The 11,751-nt window shown below is 46.6% G+C and overlaps 1 protein-coding gene across 1 annotated transcript; it reads right to left on the bottom strand.

The window, feature by feature from the left end:
• Positions 1 to 5,366: 5,366 nt before the first annotated feature.
• On the bottom strand, positions 5,367 to 11,456 carry CDKN2D (cyclin dependent kinase inhibitor 2D). Its single transcript, XM_085600689.1, has 3 exons — positions 11,215 to 11,456; positions 8,032 to 8,215; positions 5,367 to 7,607 (listed from the first exon to the last, which is right to left on the bottom strand). The coding sequence occupies exons 2-3, from the start codon at positions 8,173 to 8,175 to the stop codon at positions 7,248 to 7,250; spliced, it is 504 nt and encodes a 167-aa protein (XP_085456815.1). The 5' UTR covers positions 8,176 to 8,215; positions 11,215 to 11,456; the 3' UTR covers positions 5,367 to 7,247.
• Positions 11,457 to 11,751: the final 295 nt, after the last annotated feature.

Genomic DNA, 11,751 nt, shown 5'->3' with positions numbered 1-11,751 from the left:
TGGGGATAAGACCTACCCCGTGGCAAGACACTTTGATCAATTCCATGACAGAAACACCAAAGGACTTGAGTACTATGTAATCGATGCAGTCCCAGCCAGTGAGAGAGGTGGGGATCGAGTCAGAAAATTGAGGAGACTAGAATCCAATTATATTATTGGGCTCAATACCAAAATCCCTGAAGGTCTTAATATGGAAGAAGACTTTCATACACACCTTTAGAGTCATATTACTCCCTCTCCTTGTATTAATAATTTTCAGAATGTTTTTGTAATTTCTTTAAAGTTTTGTGGTATTATTATTATTTGCACTTACTATAGTTATACAGACTTGGTTAAAGAACTAGACTGAAATAAATGAATTTGGGGTTTAACACTTTGCTGTTTGCCCACTGGGGCTTAATTGCGTATAAATATGGGTTGAGAGTATTACTTTTGTAACTATTACAGAAATTCTGTGCACGGAGTATTGGCCCACTAGGGCAGAACGTGCGCTGATGAATAACGCTTATACTCACACCAGCCTATTCAGTCATTGAGTATTTTCTTTACTTTGAATTTGTATTGTACACAATAATTGTAAATACTTTGTTTACTGAATTGTTTCAATTCCAATGATAAGGACAGATCGAATGTATTAACATGAAATGCATGAAGGATCATTTTTTCTGATTTCCCCAGCAGTCTTGACAAACTTGGAACAACGAGTCTGTTGTTACTTTTTATGGTTTAGTAGTTCTATACGCATTGCGCATGCACTGAGCACTTTAAAATAGTGGAAAACTTTATGTGAAATGTTGGTGAACAAGCTTGCGGGACAAGCGAAACGCGTACAACGTTTTTAGCTGACATAATAAAGAAAAAAATTTGAGCACAAGACACGGCGTCGGCTTTCCTACTTCGGGAGGAAGTTTTGCTGAATGTATGTATATATATATATACACACATATATAAATGCATATATATATATATACATACATATGTGTGCATGTAGAGAGTTAGAGTGTGAGTAGGAGAGAGTGAGTAGGAGAGAGTGAGTAGAGTAGTAAAGTGTGAGTAGAGAGTAGTAGATAGTAGAGAGTGAGTAGTAGAGAGTGAGTAGTAGAAAGTAGGAGAGAGCGAGTAGAGAGTAGTAGAGAGTGAGCAGTAGAGAGTAGAGTAGTAAAGTGTGAGTAGAGTAGTAGAGAGTGAGTAGTAGAAAGTAGTAGAGAGTAGAGAGTAGTAGAGAGTGAGCAGGAGCAGTAGAGAGAGAGCGGTAGAGAGAGCAGTAGAAAGAGGAGTAGAGAGTCGTAGAGTGAGTAGTAGAGAGTGAGTAGAGTAGTGGAGAGTAGTAGAGAGTGAGTAGTAGAGAGTGAGTAGTAGAGAGTGAGTAGTAGAGTGAGTAGTAGTAGAGAGTAGTAGAGTGAGTAGTAGAGTGAGTAGTAGAGTGAGTAGTAGAGACAGTAGTAGTGAGTAGAGAGTAGTAGAGTGAGTAGAGAGTAGCGAGTAGTAGAGTAGTAGAGAGTGAGTTGAGTAGTAGAGTAGTAGCGAGTGAGTAGTAGAGAGTAGTAGCGAGTGAGTAGTAGAGAGTAGTAGCGAGTGAGTAGTAGAGAGTAGAGAGTAGTAGAGAGTGAGTAGTAAAGAGTGAGTAGTAGAGTGAGTAGTGAAGAGTGAGTAGAGTGAGTAGAGAGTGAGAAGTATAGTGAGTAGTAGCGAGTAGTAGAGAGTGAGTAGAGAGTAGTAGAGTGAGTAGAGAGTGAGTAGAGGGTAAGTAGTAGAGTAGTAGAGTGTGAGTAGTAGAGTGTGAGTAGTAGAGTGTGAGTAGTAGAGAGTAGAGTAGTAGAGAGTGAGTAGTAGAGAGTGAGTAGTAGAGAGTAGAGTAGTAGAGAGTGAGTAGTAGACAGTACAGAGTAGTAGAGAGTGAGTCGTAGACAAAATGCAAAATGGCGTCGGGCTGTCCACAGTCCCTACGGACTACGGACACGCGCATGCTGTTTGCTATGGACAAAAGGCAAGAGCAGCCATGTTTGTCCATGCAGACGCGTGCATGCAAACCCTCCGCAGAATAGATTCCAAAATGTACTCGCAATAGCGAGAGCAGCGCATGCGCTGCTTTCGCTAGGCGAGACCTAAAAACTGGCACAGACATAGCCCACACACCTAACTATCAAGCCAAGAAAGCATTTGGGCAATGTCAAGCCCCAAACAACCCTCTAAAGCGCTGCCCCTGCCTATCACACCTAAACATGGTAGTTCTCCCTGGGAATTCATGACTTTGGTCACATGCAACACAACAACCTGGATACCCTTCCCTGGGCTCACTTGTTTTAAATGTATTTTCACAGCGTCGACTCTTCTTCGCCACTGCTGCAAGAAGCCTGGATGATCCAGTTGTTCAATCGGTGCTTGTGGACAGAGCCCAATTTTTCCAGTCCTCAGATTTTACAAATCATTTTACTAAGTGACTGACTGCATCATGTACTAACTCCCTCCCCCGTGAATCACAAATGTAGGCGGCCATGCCAGCAAATGAATGGGGTGAGCCAAGGTACATCATATCACTGCAGAGACAGACATTTATTAAAAGTGAGTTTGTTAAACATGAACTTAGAAACATTAATGGCTTGTCTCAAACAATTCCATTAGTGAACTAAGAGGCAAGACAGTAGTCATGTAACTCTAAACGTGGCCTATATGCTTACTATTGATGGAGCAACACTATAGTCTATTCAATAAAACACAAGAGGTGCTTGTACAGTGCACATCCTGAACTCTAGTATGTAAAAGTGCTTTCATGTGTGATAATAAAGAAAAGGAGGCTCTGTGAAATTAAATTGCTGCCTAGGCTCACACGATTTGGATACGTAGGGAAGCTGGTATTGATTCCAGGTAATATGGTGTCACATTTTGAAATTCAGCCACTAGATGTGTATCTCAGTCTCTGTGGCTCCAGTTGTCTATGAAAGGTCACTGTTTTCTCGTAGATTAGTGTCTCAGAGGAGAAAATCCAACATAAATATAGCAGACCCAAATACAAAGCCTTGAATGCATTAATGCGGGGGGGGGGTCACTCCCCACCCACGTTAAGCTCCTGCCAAGCCCCTCTTTAGATCCCGATGGCTTCCAATGGCAGATGATCATTATTCTGGCAAGGCCTAGTTGGGTCATGGCTCAGACCCTAGACAAACTGCTGCCCTGCTATGCTATCTGTTGTATATGCCACAACCTCTCTTCCCTGGGCAAGGTGCACAGATGGTGGTTATCCACCATCGCTTCAATAGATTGGATGGCTTCATAGGGAAGCAAAGAATACTTCTGTGGGTTAATGGAGTGGCATAATCTTTGCAAAAGCACCATCACAGATTTTGAAGTGCTGCACTGTCATGTCTGGGTATGATGCTTTACAAGCCAGTCGTCCAGGTGAATACCCTGATGGTGCCAATAGGCTGATGCCATCACCATTGCAAACACTCTGGGGGCAGAGGAAAAGCCAAAAGGCAGTGCAACAAATTGGTAGTGTTCACCCCTTACCACAAATCTCATCTCAGATGCTGTCCGTCACCCTGTAGGGGTTAAAGAATAGCTATGGCTGCATCACAGGCTGAGATTGTTGCCACCGTTTGTGAGCCTGGGGACCATCCCTGGTGCAGAGATTACACTGGCACAAGCGACCTGGAATGCCGGGAGTAGCACGGTTCACAAGCTGGAACAGGACAGGAGGGCCATACCATCACGGCACAGCAGCCCACTGGCACAGGATCCCTTGTGTGCCGGCTGGAAAGAGTGCCCTACAACAGAGACTACACGGACACAGGGGACCCCCTGCTGCAGAGGCCATGGCGATCCCCTCGCTGGATTAGGACAGCAGGCCGATATCAGCACCGGTGCTAGGGTATACTGGCACGGAGACCCGCCACAGGGGCGACACTGGCTCAGGAGATCTCATGTGCCAGGTCACATGGAGTACACTGCCACGCAGGGGAGGCTCATGTACCGAGGAGATTCCCCCCACAAGACCTCATGGGGCAGGGAGATTCCACCACCGGGAGTACACTAACCCAGGCGATCAGGTGTGCAGGAGTAGGGAGATTGCCCCACAAGTTGTACATTGGCTCTCGAGACCGGGAACAAACATAGTTCTGACCGAGTAATGCGGGCGAATGATTGGAAGACTCCTGCACCGGCACAGAAACACACGCAGAGGGAGGGGTCCTTGAGAAGGCAGAGTGAATGTGTTTGGGGACCCCAGGCAAGGATAAGGAAAGCAACAATGGGACAGGAGCAGCATTGGCACAGAATCCGAAGAAACACTGGGACAATGATGCCACTAGAGGCCTGGGACTATGTGAAACAGACTCACACATAGTTACCAACCACACCCAGGACCCACTGAGCACACCCGCGTGGGAGGAAGGACGCAAAATGAGACCTCATCGCTCCGCCCCACAGAGCCCCACGTCCAGGGAGAACGTCAAGGGCTCTGACGTTACATCGATGTGGTTTTGTGAAGATTTACGAAAAACTCAAATAAAAAAAAGACAACTGCTGACGTCTGTTTGCACACTCCGCCGCCATCAGTGCCGATAGGCTAAGGAATTAGCTATAAAAAACAGCATATCACAGCATGACATTTCGGCTTTCTGCGACATAATTGGGAACTCTCAAACCATCAATTTATGCCGCCTTTAAACGCTGTCTTGAGGATAAGAGTCAGTAAAACAACCATAAAAGAGACTAGCAACGTGCACAGGCCACTCCCGTGGTGATTACCAGACAGGGGTTGAAGCATGTATCCTTGCGGCACCTCACCCATTACTTGTCAAGTCAGCGACGCTCAAATTGCTGTTCACGATATTGTGCTGTACAATTTTCTGCCGTTGAGTAGATGTGCCCAGGGTATGTCTTCCTGAATTCAAAGGTTAATGCGCTGTCCTTAATTCTCGGAGGAGCGCGTGGGTGACTACCAGAATCTACATTTTACTTTTGGCCAGTTTCATATCGGGGGAGCTTTGGCCACGGACCTCGGAGGGCTTCACAACGGGCAGACACCTTTATGTTTTCTTCTGACGCAGGAACTTTTGCCGTGATTTAAAACATGCAGTGCAGGCATGGGGTCGAACCCTACATGGTTGGCATTTGTAGCCACATCGCCTCACATGAAAGCTCGGCTCGTTTTGGGCTCGAGGTTCCAGGATGACCTCGTGCCAAGCCACACCTTGACATTTGGCTCGAGCTTTCTGTGGCTCGCCCACCTCTATTAAAAAATTAACAACAAAATAATCTGAGAACGGTCTATTCTGTAGTTAAATATGGATTTTTTTTTTACATTTTCTCTCGCAAAAGAAAAATATGTCGGAGAGCACGTTCAATAAAACAAACAGACGGGTAGGTTAATCAGTACATATTAATTTAATGCTTTTAAAAACTTAAATTATGACATACAACATCCTTCAAAAGCATAATAAATAGAATTTAAAAAACTACTATGTACACTGGAAATTAACAAGGTATGCAATTCATTTGTGGGGAACGTTGGTGTGACAAAGAAAAATTAACAGGGACGACTTGCGCCAACAGTACAACGACTACGCTTCACCAAGAGGGGAGTGCCATGTTTTGGGATTTGTGAGCCACACCTGCGGGGCACAGGTTGCCCAATCGTAACAAGCCACACCCAAGCGCTTCGGAATTACTTGCCACTGAGGGAGGGGCAACAATTATGCAGCAGGTTATCCCTGCCAAACAAAACCAGGAACAGTGGCTGACTAGACATGCAAGCACAGCTGGAGAAGCAACTCGCTGTCGCAACATGTGTCCCCATAGTGGCAAGCTAGAGAGTTTCTATTTTTAAATATTCTCTGCCACAAAGCGATTAAGCAAGCTCTGTTGTTTAATTGCAGAAACGGGTTAACTGAAATCACTGCCATAGTTATAAAGGGAAGCTATAAAGCTTTTCATTGCAAACTAAATGCACAGAAAAACCTAGATTGGCAAACTCATTGTATGCATTGCCCGAAAGCCGTCGACATCTTGGCAGAGTTTGGAACCTAAACTTCCTGGGGGTGCATGCATTTAGAGATCATGGCTTCGAGTACAAGTGTGTGCTACAGTGGGGCAGCCATGTTGTTTTTGTTTCAGTCAATCTATGGAAGACACAAGTGCTGCGACGGCAGGCAGTTTTCTTGCCAACTGCACCGGAGGGCAAGAGGCAGTGTTACAAGTTAGGTCATTTCTTCAGCGAGGACCGACAGCCAGAGTGCCAGCTCCTTACGTCGGCAAAAAAGCGCGTTGATGACTCAACGAGCAGAAAAGGATTACCTTCGAAGGTTAAACGAAACTGTACCTTTTATCGGAATCAACTGAGTGCACTTCCTATTACAGGCACGTAAAATCCAAAGTGCTCTTCATAAAACACACAAACACCAAGATCACAGTGCAAGGTCCAGCCCTACCCTGTGGCCTTCAAAAGCCATCCTCGTCGTGGACTTCAAACCAAGTGACATGGCTTCGGTCAGATCAGGACTCAGGATAGAGCATCTTCTTGCCAGGAAGTACCTCACAGGTAGCTGCCCCACTAAATAAATACAACGTAGGAGGTAAAATCTAGACGAGCTTACGTGACAAAGATGTTTATACATTGGCTGAAATTCATTGAAACCAATGGGCTGTTGTATGAATGATTTATCTTAAGGCAACTGGGAGAGGGCCGAGTAGTTACAAATATTTTAAAGGAAGTGTTGACTTGGAAAGCTGACACAAGGGAACTCATGTTATCAGGGAAGTCGGGATTAATTTTGGAGACCGAGTTGGGTGTAGGGTGAGGCAGAGAAAGGGGCTAGCCTGATTGTGTAAGTGCCATGCATGCCGAGCACTATTTAAACGTGGACACAAACTAGGCACCACATTTTGTTCAGCATATATTACAGCCTCGTTGTAGCAGGCTGTAGGAGGTTGGAAGGCTGATATCACCGTTGTGGATCACTAACGGTTAACATTAAAAGAGCCACATATAACGAAAACATGAACATGGAAAAATACAAAGAACCGAAGGAGAGAAGGGAACCGTTCAACCAGGTGCTGAAGCAAGCTAACCAATGCACAGGGTGGCGGGGCTACTGTGAAACCATAACAGCAGATACCAACACCTTCTTAATGCTCTGCCACCAAGTCCAGACACAGGCTCTTTTCCAACTGGTTATGCAATACAAGAGGAACATGAGAATAGAGACCGTACTGAACACAAAGCTTCTCTAAACCCCACTCAACTTCCACTACGTTAGCAAAGAGAGGTGCTGCTCCAAAATGGCAACAACCCGGGGCCCAGCAAAGCGTCTCGCTAGATCAAGTGCAGTCAGACCCTCAGTGTCCTGTTGCTGCAAGTTAGAGTCTGCTGACAGAAAAAGAACAACATCCTCGTGGCCTTCACGGACTGCCAAGTGGATGGGCAGTGAGCCATGACAATCGGGCACATTGATGTCGGCACCATGCTCCACCAGAAGCTGTAGTGTCTCAAGGAAGCCAGTACGTGCTGCATCGTGGGCTGGAGTGGTGCCATTGTAATCCTGGATGGTGACACTAGCCCCCTGTTTCAATAGTTCCATGGCTACAGCAGGGCTGCCGAACATCATCACCTGAACATGAGAAAGAAAAAAGAGGAGTGATTAAAGGGGAACATCCAGTTTATATTGGGTAGTATAATTGCACTTGCACTTCCAATCTTTGTTAGTGATCTAAGTGACACACAAATAAATACTTTGATTTCTCTAACATTTCATATTTCTTAGACTTACACACATAAAATAGTCCTCAGGTTGAACCCGGAAATGATTCAGTCACGTAAATAAACTAAAAACAACAATGCTAAAGCTCTAGTCTGAATTAACTTAATTAATTGCCTGTGCCATGCCCGGGCCATCCCCCATCTCACCCAGAGCCCAATGGCATCCGGTCTTCTTTGTATTTACTTCTGGCACCTACCTACACCCTGCCCTGACCCATCATAAACCCCTACACCAGAACCTGCAACCAACATCAATGACCCACCCTGGCACCTACCTGAAGAGCTGTCTTCCCAAAGCGATTGATGGAGTCTGGATGCACCAGTTCGTCGTGCAGCAGACGACGGACCTCAGGGACATCACCCCGGGCAGCTGCACTGGTCAGCCGGTCACCAGCTGTAATCTCCCCGTTCAGCAGCATGGAGAGCTGTGGCCACCAGAGTCCAAGACCAAGAGAGAACCTGAGACGGAAGGGATGGGCAATAAGTGAACGACTGATCAGAAGCACAAATTCAAAAATAATGTACCAGGAGCTACATTTTCCTCATCTGGCAATGCATCCCAAGTCCTAATTATATGTACTGGAATGTAAGGCTAAGGGATCTCTTAAGATAGTGTACTGAGATGAGAGAAGGTAATCTCCATCAGGATGCAGGATTACATTTCTCCAACTTTGGTGTAAGGGACATCTTTAAAATGTATTAGCTTCACACTCCTTAAAACAAAATACTCAGTCTCAATAAATGGTAGAAAATCCACACTTTGCAATTCATGCAGACCCTAAAACAGATGTAATGACCAGAACTGGCGACATTGGAACTGGGAAACCAAGTTTGAGTCTCTGTGTCGGCTCAAAATCCTGTGTTCTGGGCAAATCACTTAATCACCCTGTGCCTACCAAAAATGAATGTGTCCATCTGCAATGTAACTGGTGGTCATGTAAAGCGATTCAATGCCTTCGAGTCGAGTTTGTGCTATATTAAACTGCAAAAAGCTAAATTTAAAAAAATATATACATCACACTACCTAAAACATTAACCTGCTAAACTGTACACAATTAAACAAAAACCCATACAAACTCTTCCCTGGCACGAACATAAACCAGTGATGGCTACCAAACAAGGCAGCCTGCCAGCCCTCGGCTGGGCAATATACTTTCCTCCACCTAGCACTCCAACCAGCTCTGTCTGGCAGCCGCTCCCCTGTACAAACCATCCAGCCCTAACTCATTTGGCAAACAAATCACCTAGCTGCTCCAAACACACTCCAACCAATACCCTACAGGCAAATTGAGCAGCTTCCAACAGGTAAGCCAACAGCTTACCTATCCTCAACAAACAACACAACTAGCTGCCCTCACTAAAACCAGCCAGCATCATCTCGTCCCAAACGGCAAATGCATGCCAGCTCACAACTGTCAATCCAACCAGCTAGCTGCCAAATAGCAAAGACCCTTGCCCCCTTCAATTAATCCTCACTGGCAAATTAACCAGCTAAACACAGACCACTAGTAAAATCAACCAGCCTTCTCCTTGCAGGTCTGTCAAACTGTAAACCATCGAGCTCTCTAGCTAGTCAGCCACACAAGGCAAACCACCAATCCAGTCCGAACTACCCGCGACATAAAGTGGCACATACACATGCCAACAACACACCAGTATTTTCGAACGTCATTAAACGGCGTTACAATGCGCCGTTTACAGAAACAAAGTGCCAACAAATGAGGCAACACACGAAGGCTTCAAATCTGAAAAGTCCATTTCGAGAACGCCCCAGTCTCGGCTGTGTGAAACTCCCTGAGGCATTAGTTTAATGTCCTTTGTACTGGTGTCTTTAACATGGGCACATCACAAGAAAGCAACTCGTTTATTTGGGTTTGTTTCGGAAACATGAATATTAGGTACTGTTGAAATGGGACGGTATATTTGCTCCGTGTTGGTCAGTTGTTGCGGCTACTGAAGGTGGAGGGAGGTAGACACCTCCTGCTGGCTGGGGAGTGCTATCAATAAATCCCTGCTGTCGTCCAGTTTCAAGGCAAACGGCAATCGCCGCGGACGGGTAACTGCGGAGTGGTGGGCTTGCTGAGGAAACCCACTGAGCGGTTGTTTCGGGTAGATGGTGTCAGTATCGCCTGCTGTGTGAATCACTCCACTGTGGCAATAGCCAGCTTATGCTGATGTTATGCCTTTAACGACCGAGGCATTCAGACAACCTCCGGGGGCTGCCAGGGGAAACTTCACGAAGGGGATGCAAACGATCACTACTCGGGTGGGAGTCCGCGAGGAACCCCTTTTGGGAGCGGTTAGGTAACTCTGGTGGGACGGGAGGGGAGGGGAGGCAGTTTTAAAGGGGAAGGGTCGGCCTAGAGTGGGATATCGAGTCACTGACACAGGCTGGATGGGGGTATTCGCATATCCTCGGCTGGAGTGAGAGGGTGGGATTATTAAAATTAAACCCTTATAAAGGTGAGGTCCTAGTTTTATTTTTAAGTTTATACTATATAAAACGACAAAAGAAAAACGAACTAGACCCGAATACATTGGGGCGTTTTACATGAGCTCCAGTTACATTACACCAGGTCATATTATTATTATTTTTTAGACAGACAGGGATATGAAGTGATTCGCTCATTATTAGAGGGTGTAGAGCCGACGTCGAGACTCGAACCCGGTTCCCCAGTTTCAAAGTCCGATGCTGTGGCCGTAACAACACATCCTTTCCTCTTTTCGTTGGCGTTCTCATGCGACCCCTATTTGGGGGGGGGGGGGGGGGGGCTAAGAAAGTTACTTGGTATCCTCTGTTAGGGTATGTCAGGAGAAAGCTCTCCTGGGGTTGTCCTCGCGTTAATCCCTGCTAAAGAGATATTGACTGAAGCAGATTGGAAGCTCTTAAATGACCCCTTTGCTGGAAAGTTGAAAAGGGGGGTGGGTGGGGGGGGGGGATGGGATTAGGAAGAATGTCCAGGTGACCATTGAGGAGCGGTCTTCTAGCCCCTGCTGGGTGGGGCTGTCAGGTGTGGTAGCATCTGCTCGGAATGGGTGCGGGGCGACCAGGATAAGTACCCATACTAGATAGATTGGGGGGGGGGGGGGGGGAGGATTCTGGGGGTTGCTCTCAGGTGGAGTCTCGGATTTACGCCTAGAAGTGTGGAGTGAAGTACGAAACATTCTTTTAAAATCTATGGAGGGTCTGTCAGATGCATCCCCATCCCAGTAGAAGAGAGTTTGTGTCTGTCACATATCCAAATGTAGGAGTGAAGGAAGATCTACACGGGGAGAACTCCCTAGGGGCTGTCACGTGCACTTGTTTTGAGAGGCTATCACGCAACTCCTGCTATACTGGGGTGGGGAGGCTTGTTAAAAGCATCTGTAGAGGGTAAGTACATCGGGAAGGGTCTCGGCACCTCCTCTAGTAATACGATCATTCTCTCAAATCAGCCAGCGTCGTCACCTCCCCTCACCTTTCTTGCACTCTCTCGGAGCCCCGCCCCCTTTGTTGGGGGCTTCCAGAAGACGCCCGTTATCGCCAACGCCGCGGGTGTTAGAGGATTCCGACGGACGCTCGCTCCTTCGGCTCCAAGCCCCAAGGGTTGTCCGTGAAGTGCAGCCTCTTGTTGTCTGACAGCGCGAGCCGAGCCGGCTTCTCGCCCTATTGACTCGGGCAGGGTGCAGCATCACGTGACCTGTCACACCCACGTGGGGGAGGGTTGACAGGTCCCCCGTGTGCCTTTTGTTATTTTACGAAACAGATACTAAGTAGCCCAATGGGAGGCCGACCTCGGACCTCGAGGTGAAGGCGGGGACACACCATCCCCAGCATCCAATCGCAGAATGTCTCCATGGCTTGTTTGTTTTTCTGCGATTAAATGGCTTGGCGGGCAACATAAAAGAGGGACTGGGGGGGAATGGCTGACTGGTAGGCGGAAATGAATATAAGAGCCATCTTGGAATGTACCATTCACTTACAAATACACAGGAGTATTATGTACTTACTAAAC

This window comes from Triturus cristatus, chromosome 4_2 (genome assembly GCF_964204655.1).
Source record: "Triturus cristatus chromosome 4_2, aTriCri1.1, whole genome shotgun sequence".
NCBI classification, from domain to species: Eukaryota; Metazoa; Chordata; class Amphibia; order Caudata; family Salamandridae; genus Triturus; species Triturus cristatus.
This window is presented reverse-complemented; position numbering and strand designations above follow the sequence as displayed.